Here is a 16,297-nt window from a genome sequence, read left to right on the forward strand (position 1 = left end):
CTTGCTGAGCTCTTATCATGGTGGTCTGAACCGATTGCCAGCCTTGCACGGACAGTGGTAAGACTGATTCTTTTAGCGCACAGTCCAGCATCTGGCAATGAAAACCTTTCAGAAATCATCATCTCAGGAGATTTATCTCAGCAAAATAGGGCTTTAGAATCACACACGGAACATGTATGGCCTTTATGAGTTTGCACGCTGTGCAGATCAGTGAGTGAACAGTCCAAAAGGTAGAATTAGCAGAGACATATAAAACTGAAGCTTCAGTGATATTGCAATAGTAGAACTATTCATAGACTTGGAGCAGCTTTGGTGCAGAAATAAGTGACAGCATGTATTCCACCCAGAGTCAGATTCTTCACCGTGATTACAAATTCATCATGCCAAGGTACAATTTTATGCACTTGCATATAGAAGGCAGTAAAAATATTTTTCATATTAAACAATTTACTAGAAATTGAGGCTCAATAAGTAATATTCGAGTGCATGATGTCATATGGTCCCCGATGACTGACAGTAAAGAAGCACAAAGACCGATATACAGGAATGGTTGTAGGGCAGTTCCAGAGAACTTAGATCTGTGTTCTGCATGTTAATTCCACATGTCTCCTATTGGCAATGCTGACTAATAGGGTGAGATAGCATTAGAGCTACAGGTAGAGATGCAATTCATTATCTGGCACAGTTGGTTTCAATGAGCCATTAATATAAAACCTGTATGAGCAAGAGGCAAAACAAGTTCTGCACGATTTTTTGATTTAAGTTTATTAAGGAATAAAATAGAATTATATTTTCCTAGAAGATATTTTCCTACTCCTCAGGGGGGAGTCTCTGAACTAATAGGCATGGACTGTAATCTGCAAACTTGAAGTAAAACTTGCTGCATGCACATGGAAAGAATGGGAAAATTGACGATTGAAAATTGGCTTGTCACCCTAGACTGAGCAGCAGTTTTGCTATGGAAATACTTGCCCTTCAAGTTCTAGTTGAACTGAGCAACAAGGTGCGTGGGCAAACATCACACAGGCAAGTACGACTCCAGAGGGAATCACTGCTTATAAAGCAGAGCCATGAGAAAAAGGGATCACTTTGACACTGGTGGATGAAAGTGAACCTGCCAAAATCCATAGCTGAAGATGCCAGATTCCAGTAGAAGAATGGAAATAACATAAATTACAGAAAAAATGAAGTCAGAGAAAGTGCAAAGGAAGACAAACTAAAACCTGTTTGGCTAAAAGCAGAAAAAATGTGGAAAAAAAAACTGAGGATACTGAAAATACTCTTCAGATCAAACAGCATCACTGGAGAAAGAAACAAAGTAGAGAGTTGGAATTAGCGATGTTTCACTAGAACCGGGCAAAAGATTGTAGAGTGGACTCAGCAATAGAGAGAATAGAGGTAATGTCTTTGATACGTGCAGATCAAAGTTGTCAAAATAACAATTACCTTAGAACCAGTCAGCTGGAGACAGAGAAAAGAAATGAAACAAATTGAAATAGAGAGGTACAGTCACACCTGTGTAGACAGAGGATATAACAGAGTGGATACCTGTCGTGTTAAATTCAGTATTAAGCTTCATGAGCTGTAACATACCAGAAGAAGCTGAGATGCAGCTCCTTGACCTTACCTTGTGCACTGTTGGAGCAATGTCAGAAGGCCAAAGACATAGATGTTAGAGTGATTGCTGGGTAGAAAATTAATGTGACAGGCAACTGGAAGCTCATCATTGCCCTTTGCAAAGGTGTTCTGAAAATTGTTCACCCTTTCTGCATTTGTTTTCTCAGTTTCACAGGAGGCTACATTGTGAGAATTGAGCACAATATACTAAATCAGGTGCAATGCTGTTTCATCTGTGTGAAATGTAGAGCAAACCTGCAGGGATGTCCAGAAAATCAAACAACCAAGGGAAGAACATTTCTTTTGAGGGAAAGTCAACAATCATACCTTACAAAATAGGTTTTCTTCAAGTTTAGGAGTCAATGGATTGAATACGTAATCTCAGATTAAACAGGAATGAGTAAATAACAACAGTTAACAAAGAAAGTAGTTGAAAAAAAAATCAACAGGAAACCCCTCTGTCAAAAGTTGTGTTTACACAATGACTTTAAGTGGCAAAACATTTTAATTTTTTTTCATGGTGGACAAGTCAGATGTTAAAGAGCAGTAGAGAGATTTATTTCAAAGAAGATAGCTCAAGGGGCAAAGCTGCCTTACACAAACATCCCAGTGTTAGCCCTGGAGAGTGAACCCATGGAAAGCGTCCAGTCCAGATGGGGTTCCTGGCTGAGTACTAAAGGCCTGTGCTAATCACCTGGCTGGAGTGTTCACTGATGTCTTTAACCTCTCTCTCTGGCAGTCCAAGGTACCCACCTGCTTCAAGCCAGTATCAATTATACTGGTTCTTAAGAAGAACATGGAAACCTGCCTCAATGATTATCATGCAGTATCATTTACATCCATTGTAATGAAATGCTTTGAGAGGTTGGTGATGAAACATCAACTTCTGCCTGAGAAGCGAATTGGATCCACTCCTATTTGCCTACCATCACAAAAGGTCCACAGCAGATGCCATTTCATTGGCATTTCACTCAACCCTGAAACATCTGGACAGCAAAGATGCATTTATCAAGATGCTTTTTATCAATTACAGCTCAGCATTCAATACCATTATCCCCTCAATACTAATCAATAAGTTTCAAGACCCTGGCCTCAAAGCCTCCTTGTGCAGCTGGATCCTAGATTTCCTCACCTGCAGACCTAAGTCAGTTTTCATTGGCAAAAACATCTCCTCCACAATCTCCATCAGCACAGGTGTACCACAAGGCTGTGCATTTAGCTCCCTGCTCTACACTTACGACTGTGAGGCCAAGCACAGCTGCAATGCCATATTTAAGTTTGCTGTCAACACCATTGTCACTGGCCGAATCAAAAGTGGTGATGAACCAGCAGATAGGAGGGAGATAGAAAATTTGGCTGATTGGTGCCACAACAACAACATCTCACTCAACGCCAGCAAGATCAAGGAGCTAACAATTGATTTCAGGAGAAGGAAACTGGAGGTCCTTGAGCCAGTTCTCATCGGGAGATCAGGCGTGCAGAGGGTCATCAAATTTAAATTTCTTAATGTTATCATTTCAGAGGATTTGCCCTGGGTCTAACACATACCAGCCATTACAAAGAAAGCATGGCAGCACTCCTACTTCCTTATAAGATTGCAAGGATTCAGCATGACCTCTAAAACTGTGACAAGTTTCTATATATGTGTGGTGGAGAGTATGTTGACTGGTTGCATCATGGTCTGGTATGGAAACACCAAAGTCCTTGAAAGGAAAATCCTACAAAAAGTAGTGGATAAAGCCCTTCCCACCATTGAGCACATCTACATGGAGTACTGTTGCAGGGAAGGAGCATTCATCATCAAGGACCTCCCCACCAGACCATGCTCTCTTCTCACTGCTGCCATCAGGAAGAAGGTACAGGAACTTCAGTACTCACACTGCCAAGTTCAAGAACAATTATTAACCCTTAGCCATAAGGCTCTCGAATCAGTGGCGATAACTTCTCAGCTTCACTTGTTCCATCATTGAACTGTTCATGGACTCACTTTCAAGGACTCTTCATCTCATGTTCTTGATATTTATTGCTTTTTATAAAAAATCTTTTGTATTTGCACAGTGTGTTGTCTTTTGCACATTGGTTGTTTGTCCACCCTGTTGTGAAATCTTTCATTGATCCTAATATTTCAGAATCAGAATCAGATTTATTGTCACTGGCATGTGACGCGAAATTTGTTAATTTAGCAGCAGCAGTTCAATGCAATACATAGTCTAGAAGAGAGTGAAAAAATAATAAATAAAATAAAACATAATAATAAATAAATAAGTAAATCAATTACGTATATTGAATAGATTTTAAAAAATGTGCAAAACCAGAAATATTGTGTATTTTAAAAAAAGTGAGGTAGTGTCCAAAGCTTCAATGTCCATTTAGGAATCGGATGGCAGAGGGGAAGAAGCTGTTCCTGAATCGCTGAGTGTGTGCCTTCAGGCTTCTGTATCTCCTACCTGATAGTAACAGTGAGAAAAGGGCATACCCTGGGTGCCGGAGGTCCTTAACGATGGACGCTGCCTTTCTGAGACACCGCTCCCTAAATTTCTTCAACTTATTGTGTATGCCCACAAGAAAATGAATCTCAGGGCTGTATATGGTGACCTATATGTACTTTGATAATATATTTACTTTGTCCTTTGTACTTTCTCCTTTAATTACAATTTGTACTCTATCCTATGAAACAACAAAAAACCGCTCCCCTTTGAGTCGAATAGATGGGAATATCAGACAAAGGATTTTACAAAAATGGTGTTGCTTACATATCAAATATAAACTGATACTCCATGTATTTTCCTGTCAAGTTGAAAGGCTGTTGCTTCCAAAGATCAATAACTAACACTTTAGTAACTGGCAATGAACCTATACTGGGTTGCCCCAGGATCATTAACCAAAACAGAGAAACTAAGACTGTAAGAAAAACAAAGAACTTTAAAAACTTCAACAATTTTGTTACAGCTCCATAAAAATTTTCCATCCCTATGGTTCCCACAAGCTTCATAAGACCTCAGTTACACTTCTGGACACTGAGGAGACACTGGCACTTCTGGGATGGAATGTGTGCAAATCTGTCCTCAAAAGTGAGGCAAGCACCCAGACTCACCATCCTATCATCCACAAAAACAATCAACACTCATGGGAAATACGACTAGTGTTTTGTCCCAGGCTAGCAAGCTTTTTGGATCTGATATTCCCAGGATACCTCCCATCCATTTTTTTTAGATCCCTATTGAAGTTAATATAACACTTTGTATGATTTAGGGCTCAACACTAATCTGGGAATGTTGCAAAGTAAGAAAAAAGTAAGTATGAAATCAAATGGTTTCAAGAAACAGTTATTCAGGCATTTAAATGGATTATATTTAAAGCATCGACATTACTGCAACCTCATGTATTATCAATACTGCCGACATTATGCACAATGTCAACATTAAAGGCTTGTTCTGCAAAAATAAATGATTATGACAAAATAACTCAGATGTGAAAGCAAATGACAATCACTCTTAGGAAATCCATTTACACCTTTAATAAGTGCAAACAGATTAAGGAAATTCCCAAATACTGTGGATTCCTGTTCATTGGGCCATTGGCTAATCAGGGTAGCAGCTTATTTGGGACAACTCTTAAAAATAAAAATGAATTGAGAAAATTGCTGGGATCCCCGTCATTTATTTGAGACAAATATGCTGCTTAATTGGTTCAGGAGGCTGTTGCCATACAGTTTCTAACTAGAGTCAGTCGTGTGCACTTATGTGGCCATTAAATACTAAATCGTGCTTAGAGCGAAGAGTTTGTAAATAGCATCAGTTGTGTGTGTTTGTGTTCAAAAAGCAGTGACTTTCATTACTGAAAGTTCATGAGAAATAAGCAGTAAGATCATTCAGAACCATTTTGCTCACTGTAGTTTCAAGCATTTAGGCTTGGAGATGCCAGAAATGGCCGGCCACTTGTGTGGCCATAAGACACTACACCATGCTTAGACTTTTAAAATATAGTGTCAGTTGTGTGTGCTTATGTCATGTTACCCATTTCAGCTGAGGACGCAATTCAAAAAGCAATGATTTTAGATAATTTTGTTTTTTATTTTGAAGGCGGTCCATTATCTGCACTAGGGGTCTCTGCTGCTTTTGTTTATTTACAGTCAGTTGGCAGCACACACCACAATACACACTGGATGAATTCCTTCATCCATAACTAATTGGAACTAATGCGCAGTTTTATCACACTGTAGTAGTATTGATAATGTTCTAACTTGTTCTCTATTTCATTTTAAATGTGTAATCTGTTACTCAGTTAGATGCTAGTTTAGCATTTTTTTTTACTTTATTATTTCCATAAAACTTCAGCTAACTGGGGCAGCTGCCTAACTGAGCCGAAATATACTGGTGTATATAATGTGCCCCAATTAACCAGAATCCACTGTATTCTAAGAACATTCTTTTTGGAAAAAGCAATTGCAATAATGATTCACCTACCATCATCCAGGTACAACTGGTCCAGTTCTTGAGGCTCTTGCTTCACTGTAACTTGCAAAGGAGTCAACTCCTGGCTGTTCTCCCCTGGGATTGGTGGCATCATTGATGGACTAGATTGAGCTCCATTCCTTGGAGACTTTTGAGCTTGCTGTTGTTGTCCTCTTGCTGCAGAATTAGTTGGACTGAAGGGCTGCACGTAAGTCGCCTCTGGTGAAGCAGAAGGGCCTTGAGGAGAAAGATTGTTGGGATACAGGGCATGCTGGAAGCCATGGGAACAGCTGCTGCTGAGGTGCTGGCTCATCGGGGGCTGCATCAGGACATGTGCAGAGTGGGTGGGCGAAGTTGGATGGACAACAACCGACCTGTGCACTTCTGGAAGAGCGGGCACTGTTCGAGATTGCTGGTGACCAAGCTGAGTACTGGCTGTACCGCTGGTGCATTTTGCATAGGGGGCAGATGTAATGTCATGCTGTTTATGAACTGATGTAGGGGAGGATGACAACCCAGCGTTCCTCTGTTGACAAGAGGAAAAACTACTTACAAGGCAGGAACTAGGATCCTGTGTTATCTCGGGAGCCATGACTGGTTGAGGGTAGTAGGGTTGGGACAAGGGACTCATCCCTTGATTGAGCGATCCATAGATTAAGGGCGGTTCATAGTCATCGGCAGGTTCTGTTTTTATAACGGGAACTGAGGAGAGAGAGAGAAAACAGAGCAAGGTGAGAGATATTCATGTGTGGGTCTGCAACTAAGGTACTTTGCAAAATAAACATGATTCTCAGTTAATGACCTGAGTCTCCCACTCAGTAGAAATTGGATGAGTCAGGAGCACAAGAAATTCACAGCTCTTTTTCATATTGAAAGCACTATTTCTTTTGGAATCATCCTTACCACAAAGCATAGTACATAAACACATTTTTACAGGCCTACATTGTAACAGAGGCCTGAAGTCCAAAGCCTCCACCAAATCACTTATATTATTCAGATTGAGTATTTTAAAATATGCATTCTTGGTAAAAGCGAGATGTGAAAAAAAACCATTGAAGACAATTGGTCAATGTCATTCATTCATCTGAAATTATTACAATGTTTCTATTATTGCTGTCAAGGCAGTGGAAGCAATTGAGATGACACGAAGGAACAGGAATTCACTTAAGTTAATGGAACTGTCTATTAGGAGGATTAATACATCATAGCATACATTTAATATTTTTGAAAAGACCAATTAATTGACAACAAAATCCAGAATCTAATCATTCCATTTTAATTTTTGTCTGCAATTGTCCGTGTTTATTTTCCCTCTTCGACACTTTACAATCCGTTCTGTTCTATTATTGTTAGACATCAGCTGGTTTCCCTGACCAAGCACAACAGAGAATGGTTACAAGTTGCTTGAGTTTGGTTTTATAAATTAATTTTGGCTCCATTTCACCAGCTGTGGGATCAGGAGGAGTGCAGACCCTGAAGGAATGTAAATAGGCATTGTAAATACTACTTACACAAAAATCTCAATGGTAACAATAAACTTGAAAAGGTGTGTGGAATTTTAATATTTAGTTTATACGAGCCTACTTTGCTTCTCAATCTTGTTTATTCCTGAGAGTAACCCCGATGTATTAGAAGCTCTCAGAATGTTTAGATATCTCTAAGCCTTCCTGAATTTCATAGTGAAAATAAACTAATAAATTGTGACCTCATCTTCTTACTGCTTCCTGTCTTAAAGTGGGGTCAAGAATTTCCAGAGCTTATTAAACAATGCCATGCACTTATTAGTGAGTTTTCCCTTATGCCCACTACGTTAATATATTGTTTTCATATTATCATTTAAATAATTTAAAAACCTTCCTCCCTGTTCTGACTGACATATTCATCAGCTTCTAATCTGAAACCGAATTTGGACATCATTTAAGCTTGAGTTAACAAGAAAGCTTCCTTCATATTCTGTTTAATTTTCTCCCCCTGTATATCATGGGAACATCCCTTTCCACTATTGGTAGTATGTACAGGAGGTGTTGCTCAATGAAGGCAAAATCGATCAGCAAAGATCTCTCCATGTGGGACGTGCCATCTTCTCACAGCTACTGTACTATCGGGCAAGAGGTACAGAAGCCTGAAATCCTATGCTACTAGGTTCAAAAACAACGGCTCCCCTTCAGCCATTTAATTCTTGAAACAACCAGAGCAACTCTAATCACGAAAGCTCAGCGGCACTGTGATAATTACACTAATACGGACTTCTGTGGTTCATCATTCTGACTGCTCTTTCGCCTGAAATTTGTTTCATTTATATTTATGCTTTCTTGTGAGCAAACACAGTATGCCCACAAGAAAACGGATCTCGGGGCTATGCATGAGACATATATGTACTTTGATAGTAAATTTACTTTGTACCTTTCCATGTGAATACTGCCTATATGATGCTCTGTGCCTGTGATACTGCTGCAAATAAGTTTTTATTATTACTGGCACATATGATAATAAATGTGTCCTTGAATAATCTACTCCTATAATAAAAAGGCTAAAATCCTTTCTTCCTGAACCAAAGGCTGAGTGCCCAGCCATCTTTGGCCTGGAGGTTACTGCACATCCCTTTCACAACACTATGCAGATAGTGGTAGTGGTGTCCCCAGACCAATCAGATACAAAACCCTATGGCTTTTACTACTCTCTTTCCCACAACTTCAAATAACCTAGAGTTAATTCTCCTAGTGAGAAATATTAATTATATAAATATATTGAAATGTTTATTTATTTATTGAGATACTGTGAAGAATAGGCACTTCTGGCCCTTCAAGCCACGCCGCCCAGCAATCCCCCAGTTTAACCCTAGCCTAATTATGGGACAATTTACAATGACTAATTAACCTATCAATTAATTTTTCTTTGGACTGAGGAAGGAAACTGGAGTACAGTACCTGGAGGAACCCCAGACAGTCACGGGGAGAACATACAAACTCCTTATAGGCATCAGCAGGAAAAGAACCTGGGTTTTCGGTACTGTAAAGCATTGTGCCAGCCACTAAGCTACCATGTATTACATTGCACAGAATAAAGGTATTATTATACTCCAACATGCTTAATGGCAAGAAATTACTGCAACACAATAAATATTGTTAAAAATAGAACCTAGTAGAGCCCAGTAATTATACCAATAAATACAACTAACATCCAGGAACAATAGCAATGATATTGATTAATGACTCAGCCATAATTACTTTCTTAGTTCCTGCCTTGTCCATCTGCAGGATCTTATATTCTCAGCCATCCCAACCAACCCAAGTCTTGTCTCCCAGCATCTCCACACAGGTGTAACAAGATGCTCATTTCCCCACAATTGCCTGAATAATTTCTACAGCAGTTAGAGATGGGGAGTCTTAACTGAAGCAAATGACAGGGAGTGAAAGAGAGAGAGAGGGGAGAAAGAGTGTGTGTGTGTGCATTTGTGAGAGACAGAATGGGGGAGAGAGAGAAAATGGGGAGAAAGTGTGAGAGAGAGAGAGAAAGAGAATGGGGAGAAACAAAGAGATAGTGTCAGAATGGAGAGAAGTGAAAGGGGCTAATAGAAAGTGTGCAAAGAAGGAGAGAGAGATTTGCAGTGAAAAGTATAGAGAGTAGTGAGAAAGAGTTAGTGAGAGTTAGGGAAAGAGGGATGAATTAGCGAGTTTGAATGGGAGAGGAAGAAGAGAGAGGGAAAACAGACTGTGAGAGAGGAGGGTAAGAGAAAAGGAGGGAGAGGTGAGAAGCGGGAGAAATGTACAAGGTACCAGACAAATCAAAATAAAACAATGAATCATAATGAAGAAAGAGCAACTTGCATTTGGGAGAGCAAGCAGTTGGGTCTCACTCGGTTTGGTGTCTCAAGGTAGCACTCCCTTGTACTACATTGGAGAGAGCCAGCCAGCTCAGTGTCTGCGGGTCTCTGGAGTGAGATGTGAACTGAAAATCTTCCGAAGAAGAGGCAAAAGTGCTGCAAATTGAATCATGGTCGTCAGTATCTACAGCAGAATTTAGTTTGTTATTGCATCCTTATGTTAGGGTAAACGCTATCCTATCAAGGCCCGTGTTTACTGCCCATCCTAATTGTTCTTGAACTGAACTGTTTACTTGGCCATTCAAGAGCCAATTCAGTACTGGATTGAGTGACATGTCAAGCAGGTAAGAATGGCAAGTTTCCTTTTCCTGAAGGACACTAGGTTGGTCCTTCCTTACTAAATGATAGCTTCAATTACAACTATCCATGGCTTATTTCTTTTCATCTCAGAACTACCCAAGGCAAGATTTGAAATGGATCGTTAGTCCAGTCTCTAGATTGTTATTCCAACCCTCTAGATTACTAGTCTGGTGTTTTAATCATTACACCCCCATCATACTCTACTGGGGGCTATTATTAGGATATAAATGACATGTAATGCATTCAAAGGCTGAAGCAGATGCACATTGAGACAAGGAATTAGGGCTACAGCTGGACAGAAAAGGAAATCGACAGTGTGGAGACTGGTACAGGGAAACAGACGACAAGAGAAAGCTAATATGTTCTATTATTTTATCAGTGGAGAAAACTGTGTATTTTACATTAATGCACATTTTTCATGGTTTAATACAACAATTATATTCTGCTGTACATTCATATGTTTGTTAAAAATATCAAGAGAGATGTGTTGGTAATTTGGTACATTCATTGTTGACAGATCAGATGCATTTCCAAAAACGGGACTAATATAAAAAATATCCAAAGATACTTCAAAGAATGGAAAACTTGGTACTATATAGAATCAATGGTTTTGTACATTGTGACAATTTGTTTTACCCTTCTGTCTTTTAGATGGCTTATATGCTTGATTTGATTTTTTTTCACGATATCGTAATAGACTGTGTAAGTGAAATTATATAGTATGAAATATAACTTGGCTTTATACCAATTAGTTTAAAATGTTCACTGACATTAACAAGACAGGCATTGATGGTTAAACAGAACTATGCATCAGACAAAATAAACACTGGTGGTCTAGGAGCAACACTATAACTTCACGTAATTATGAGCAAAATTACTTTCAAAACTTCAAGTTTAGTTACAGTGACAGAGTCTAAATACAGATCAAACTTTACTGTGTGCTTAGAAATATGACGCTGCTCAAGCTGTTTATTTTTGCCATAGATGAAATGCCTAGCAGCCAGTCGTAACATCTGGACCAGAGAAAGCTTTCGGAAGGTCAAAACCAGACAGTATCATTTCTCGATATTCCTCACTATGCATCACATAGAAAACCTTGCATTGACTTGCAGCCTTTCTCAACCTCAGGGAGCCTTCCAGTCAATAGCACCGCACGGAAATGTTACCTCTGTGGTATTGTACGAAGCCCAGCAGCTGAACTGTGCACAGCAGAACATGAGAAACAATAATGAAATACATGACCAGATCATCCATTTTAAGTTTTGCTAGAAAGGCAGATTCTGGGATGGAGAGCAGAGGTCACCAACTTCTCTTTGGCATAGGGCTTTGTTTTTACATCCACCTGAGAGAGCAAGTGAGGAACAACTCAACATTTTATCTGAAAATTGGTACCTCTGACACTGCTACAGCCCTTCAGAACTTCAGAGGTGTCAAACATTGACAAAGCACTTAAGTCTCTAAAGTAGGGCATAGCCTTCTGACTCAGTGGCAAGAGTGCATCTTTCTATACATTGATCGCAGAAAACAGAGCTTTTGAAGAAAAAAACACAATGAAGAGGCATTTTTTTCTTCAGTGAATGTCTACAGATGTACTATGGAGGACATTCTAACTGGCTGCATCACCGTCTGGTATGGGGGAGGGGTGGTGGTGGGGGCAACTGCACAGGATCAAAATAAGCTGCAGAGAGTCGTAAACTTAGTCAGCTCCTTCATGGGCATTAGCCGCCATAGTATCCAGGACATCTTCAAGAAGCAATGCCTCAAAAAGGCTGCATCCATCATTAAGGCCCCCATCACCTAGGTTCTTGTTCTCATTGCGACCATCAGGAAGGAGGAACAGGAGCCAGAAGGAACAGCCTCTTCCCCTCCGCCATCCAATTTCTGAATGAACATTGAACCCATGAACACTACTTTTTTATTTTTATTTTTACACTATTTATTTAATTTAACTAATATATATGTGTGTGTATGTGTGTGTGTGTGTGTGTGTGTGTGTGTGTGTGTATACACACTTACTATGATTCACATCTTTTATTATGCATGCAACATATTGCTGCCACAAAGATAACAAAATTTCACAACATATGCCGCTGATATTAAAACTGATTCTAATTCTAATTCTTAGATCACCAGGTAGAAACTAAATCTATGCTGTACTATGTCAACAATGGCATCCCATTAGATATCCTAAATTATTGTTTCTATTTCTTTTCCAGGTAAATCTGTAGCACAAAATGAGGTTTAATCTGACCTGGTCCGTTGCTTTATCCTATGAGGCAATGCAACTCACACAAGCAGGTTAAGGACAGCATGATTTTGGTATCACAGTGGTGAAGCTGGTAGAGCCAATGCTTCTCAGCTTCAATGACCCAGGTTCAACCCTGATCTCCGGCATCTTCCATGTGGAGTTTGCATGTTCTCCCAGTTTCCTCAGGAGGCTTTCCCACTTCACAAAAGCATGCAGGTCAGTTGGTTAATTGACCATTGTGAAGTGCCCCTCTTCTCACTGTACAAGTGAGTGTTAGATTTAAGGGGGGAGTTGCTGGTGTAGGATTGTGGCAAATGGATAGGTGGGTGATGGGCTGAAGGGCCTGTTTCCATTCTTCAGTCTACATCCATCACCTGGCATCAGTTGGAAAGAAGATGACTGTAAATGTCATCTGTGGATCAAAAGGTCCCACAAATAAATGGGTGTCTTTCTTTGTTTAAATCATTTATGGGAGGTGGTTATCACTAGCTGCACCGGCATTTATTTACCATCCTCTATTACCTTTGAGGCATTGACAGCAAGTTATTACCAGGAACCCTTGTAGACTATGTCATGAAGACACTTGACGTGAGGTGTTCATTCCAGCAGGCACTCGCTCTCTGCCTCCAGAGACTCAGAGATTCTGCAGATGCTGGAAATCCAGAGTAACACACACACACACCACAGGGTTCCAGTGTCAAATTCTGTCATTAAACATCAAATACTTTACACTAAAAAGACACACACAATCCTTTCTCAGAATATAGGACTTTAAAAATGCTTTTCATCAGCTGCAGATAGGACTGAAGATGCAGAAGGCATGGTGCTCCTTGTTAAAATACCATAGAAGACCTTCTCAGCAATTTGCTTGTCAGAATTCAGTAATGTTACTTCATTTTGGCACATTTTAATTTTAAATCTGCTTTTTATTTATTGAACTGCTACCTAGGAAGTGACACGTGATAATAAGCACAATTAATTTTGTTTGTGAAGAGGCAGTTGCCTAAATCTGATGTCTGTAATAATATGCACCAATCATTTATCCTCACTACTGAATGGTCAGAAACTCTGTACAGAGACTCGGAGTGAATAATCAAGTCTCAACGTATTTTTTGAGTAATGCAAGTCATATATTTCTTAATGCAATCCAGAAGTACATTAAAATGCCATCAGCCCTGATTGTTATTAATCTCACTACTGCTTCTCTTCAGTCTGCAGCTGAGACGGATCAGGTTTTCAAGTGTACAGACAATTTATGAGCCGTTAAATAGATTCTGACACCATGAATTTCAGCCTTAGTCACTGCTGATTATTTTAAAGCAGCTTTACCTCATATTATACCCATAAAGTAACCATATCATTGAAGGAAATTTGTTGTTACTTTTGTCATCAGTTTTGTGACTTGCATCTTGTTAATATTTGAAGACCTGCTTAAGTGCCCATCTGAGACATTGGGATCAACTATTTTCTTGTTTATAATAATATTACCCAAGTTTGTTCTGCTTCCATCTATCCAAGCAGGATCAAAGGCTCCCTCTGGTGTCAAAGCCTCTTTGTACTGTCATATTACTAGTCACTGAAGACCAATTCCAGGGATGGGTGTGGTAAAAGAGAACATATCGCCATGACACTAGAATGGGCAATGCAAGCAACTTGGTAATGCTGAGGGAGACCATGACTGTATCAGTGGGTAGCACTCTTGTCTCTTCAGCTTGAAGGGGTAGAGGACTCACTTTCAGAGGTGAGAGTGCAAAATCCCTAGCATATTCCATTGGAGTATGGAGGGGCAGCATAGGCTTTCAGATGAGAGGTTAAACTAATGCCCCTTCAGGTGGAAGTAAAAGATCCTGTGGTATGAAACCAAGTCAGAGCTAAGATATGGTATCTACCAAAAATTCCTCGGTGAAGCAGGCCATGCATCATAATTACATTGCTGAGTGTGGAATTTAATGTGTGCACATTGTCTGCCAGGATGGCTGCAATGATAAAGAGAAATAATTTGCATTGTCCTATGTTCATGAAGAGACGTGTATAAGTGCATACCTTACTTCAGAAAATAAAATGGAAAATTTGGAAGTATCCAGCAAATCCAACAGAACCCATGAAAACTGAAATCTGGGTACATGCTTCAGGTTGATGACCTTTCATCAGAATTCATTTCAACTGCCTGATCTGCTGAGAACTTTCAGCATTTTCTGTTTTACTGTAGGCTTCTAGCATCTGCTTTTGGACTTATCTTTCATTATAAGCCCAGATTTATACAGTATTGGAAAAATCTCTCACAATGCCCCATTCCAGTGTACTAAAGATTGCTCACACTTATTTTGCCAGCAGCCAGATCAGATACACATTCCCTTCACAACACCAATTCTTGTTGGTTTCATATTCTCCATCGGAGTTTTGTTACTTGTCCTATTGACCCTGAGGAGACAGATACTCAACGTATGATTTTGTGCAACTTATTTTTGCTAAGCATCTACGCTCCTTGTACCCTCTTATAGATCTTGGCAAGTGTGCCACAACATCTGTTTATTTTCTTCAGTGTTCTTTGCTTTTATTTATTTAATTTAATTTCCCTTACATTTAGTATCTGATTACGTCAGTAGGAAATTTACCTCCCCACACAGAAATTGAATAGTACAGCACAGGAACAGGCTCTTTGGCCCACAGTGTTTGTGTTGAACACAATACCAAATTGAACTGCATTCTTTTGCCTGCAAATGATCCATGTGCTTCCATTCACTACAGATTTATATGCTTACTCAAAAGCCTCTTGAACACCACTATCATATCTGTTTCCACTAGCACACCTGGCAGTATGTTCCAGGCACATATCACTCTCTTCTATAAAAAAAATTACTCTGCATGTCCCCTTTAAATTTTCCCCTTCTAGGCAGTTTCTAGAGTAGGTTACATGCTCAGTACAACATTGTGGGCTGAAGGGCCTGTATGTAATGTGCTGTAGATTTCTATGATTCGCACTTCAAAGCTATGCCCACTTATATTTGACTTTTATACCCTAAGAAAATGTTTCTAGATAGCAACATGAATGATGCCTCTCATAACATTATATACTCCTATTCAGCCTTACCTCAGCCTCCAACACTCTGGAGAAAAATAATCAAAGTTTACCCAACCTCTCCTAATAGCTAATACCTTCTAGTCAAGGCAACAGTATAGTAGAACTCCTCTGAACCCTTTCCAAAGCCTTGACATCCTGTCTGTTATGGGGTGATCAGACCTGCATGCAATAATCCAAGGATGGCCTAACCAAAGTTTTATACAAATGCTCATGACTTCTTGACTCTTCCACTCTACATCTAATACTCTATGATTATTCATGTTGGTATTTGGGACAGAATAAGAAATATGGGAGTAGATAGAGAAGACATTAACTGAAAATTATCATAACAAGTTGATTAATCCCAGCCACCAGAAATATGGAAAGTACTTTTTAGCTCTTTCGGTAAAAATAGCTTCAATCACCATGCACCCACATATATCTTTGCCAGACTCGGGCTGTAATTGCTGCCAAAGGTGCTTTTACTAAATATCGACTTGAAGGGGGTGAATACTTATGCAACCAATTATTTTATTTTTTATATTTGTAATTAATTCAGATCACTTTGTAGACAGCGTTTTTCACTCTGACACAACAGAGGCTTTTTCTGTTCGTCAGTGTTAAAAAAGCCCAATTTAATCCATTGTGATTCAATGTTTTAAAATAATAAAACATGAAAACTTCTGGGGGGAGGGTGGCGCGAATACTTTTTACAGGCACTGTATATGGAATGG

The 16,297-nt window shown here is 39.5% G+C and overlaps 1 protein-coding gene across 2 annotated transcripts in view; it reads right to left on the reverse strand.

Annotated features, from left to right (window-relative positions):
* nfatc1 (nuclear factor of activated T cells 1) overlaps positions 1-16,297 on the reverse strand; it is a 302,956-nt gene that overhangs the window by 106,300 nt on the left and 180,359 nt on the right. For both annotated transcript variants that reach the window (XM_063055704.1, XM_063055695.1), the window contains exon 9: positions 6,084-6,773. In XM_063055704.1, coding sequence (XP_062911774.1) covers positions 6,084-6,773 — 690 coding nt within the window. The remainder of the gene's footprint in view (positions 1-6,083; positions 6,774-16,297) is intronic.

This window comes from Mobula hypostoma, chromosome 1 (genome assembly GCF_963921235.1).
Source record: "Mobula hypostoma chromosome 1, sMobHyp1.1, whole genome shotgun sequence".
NCBI classification, from domain to species: domain Eukaryota; kingdom Metazoa; phylum Chordata; class Chondrichthyes; order Myliobatiformes; family Myliobatidae; genus Mobula; species Mobula hypostoma.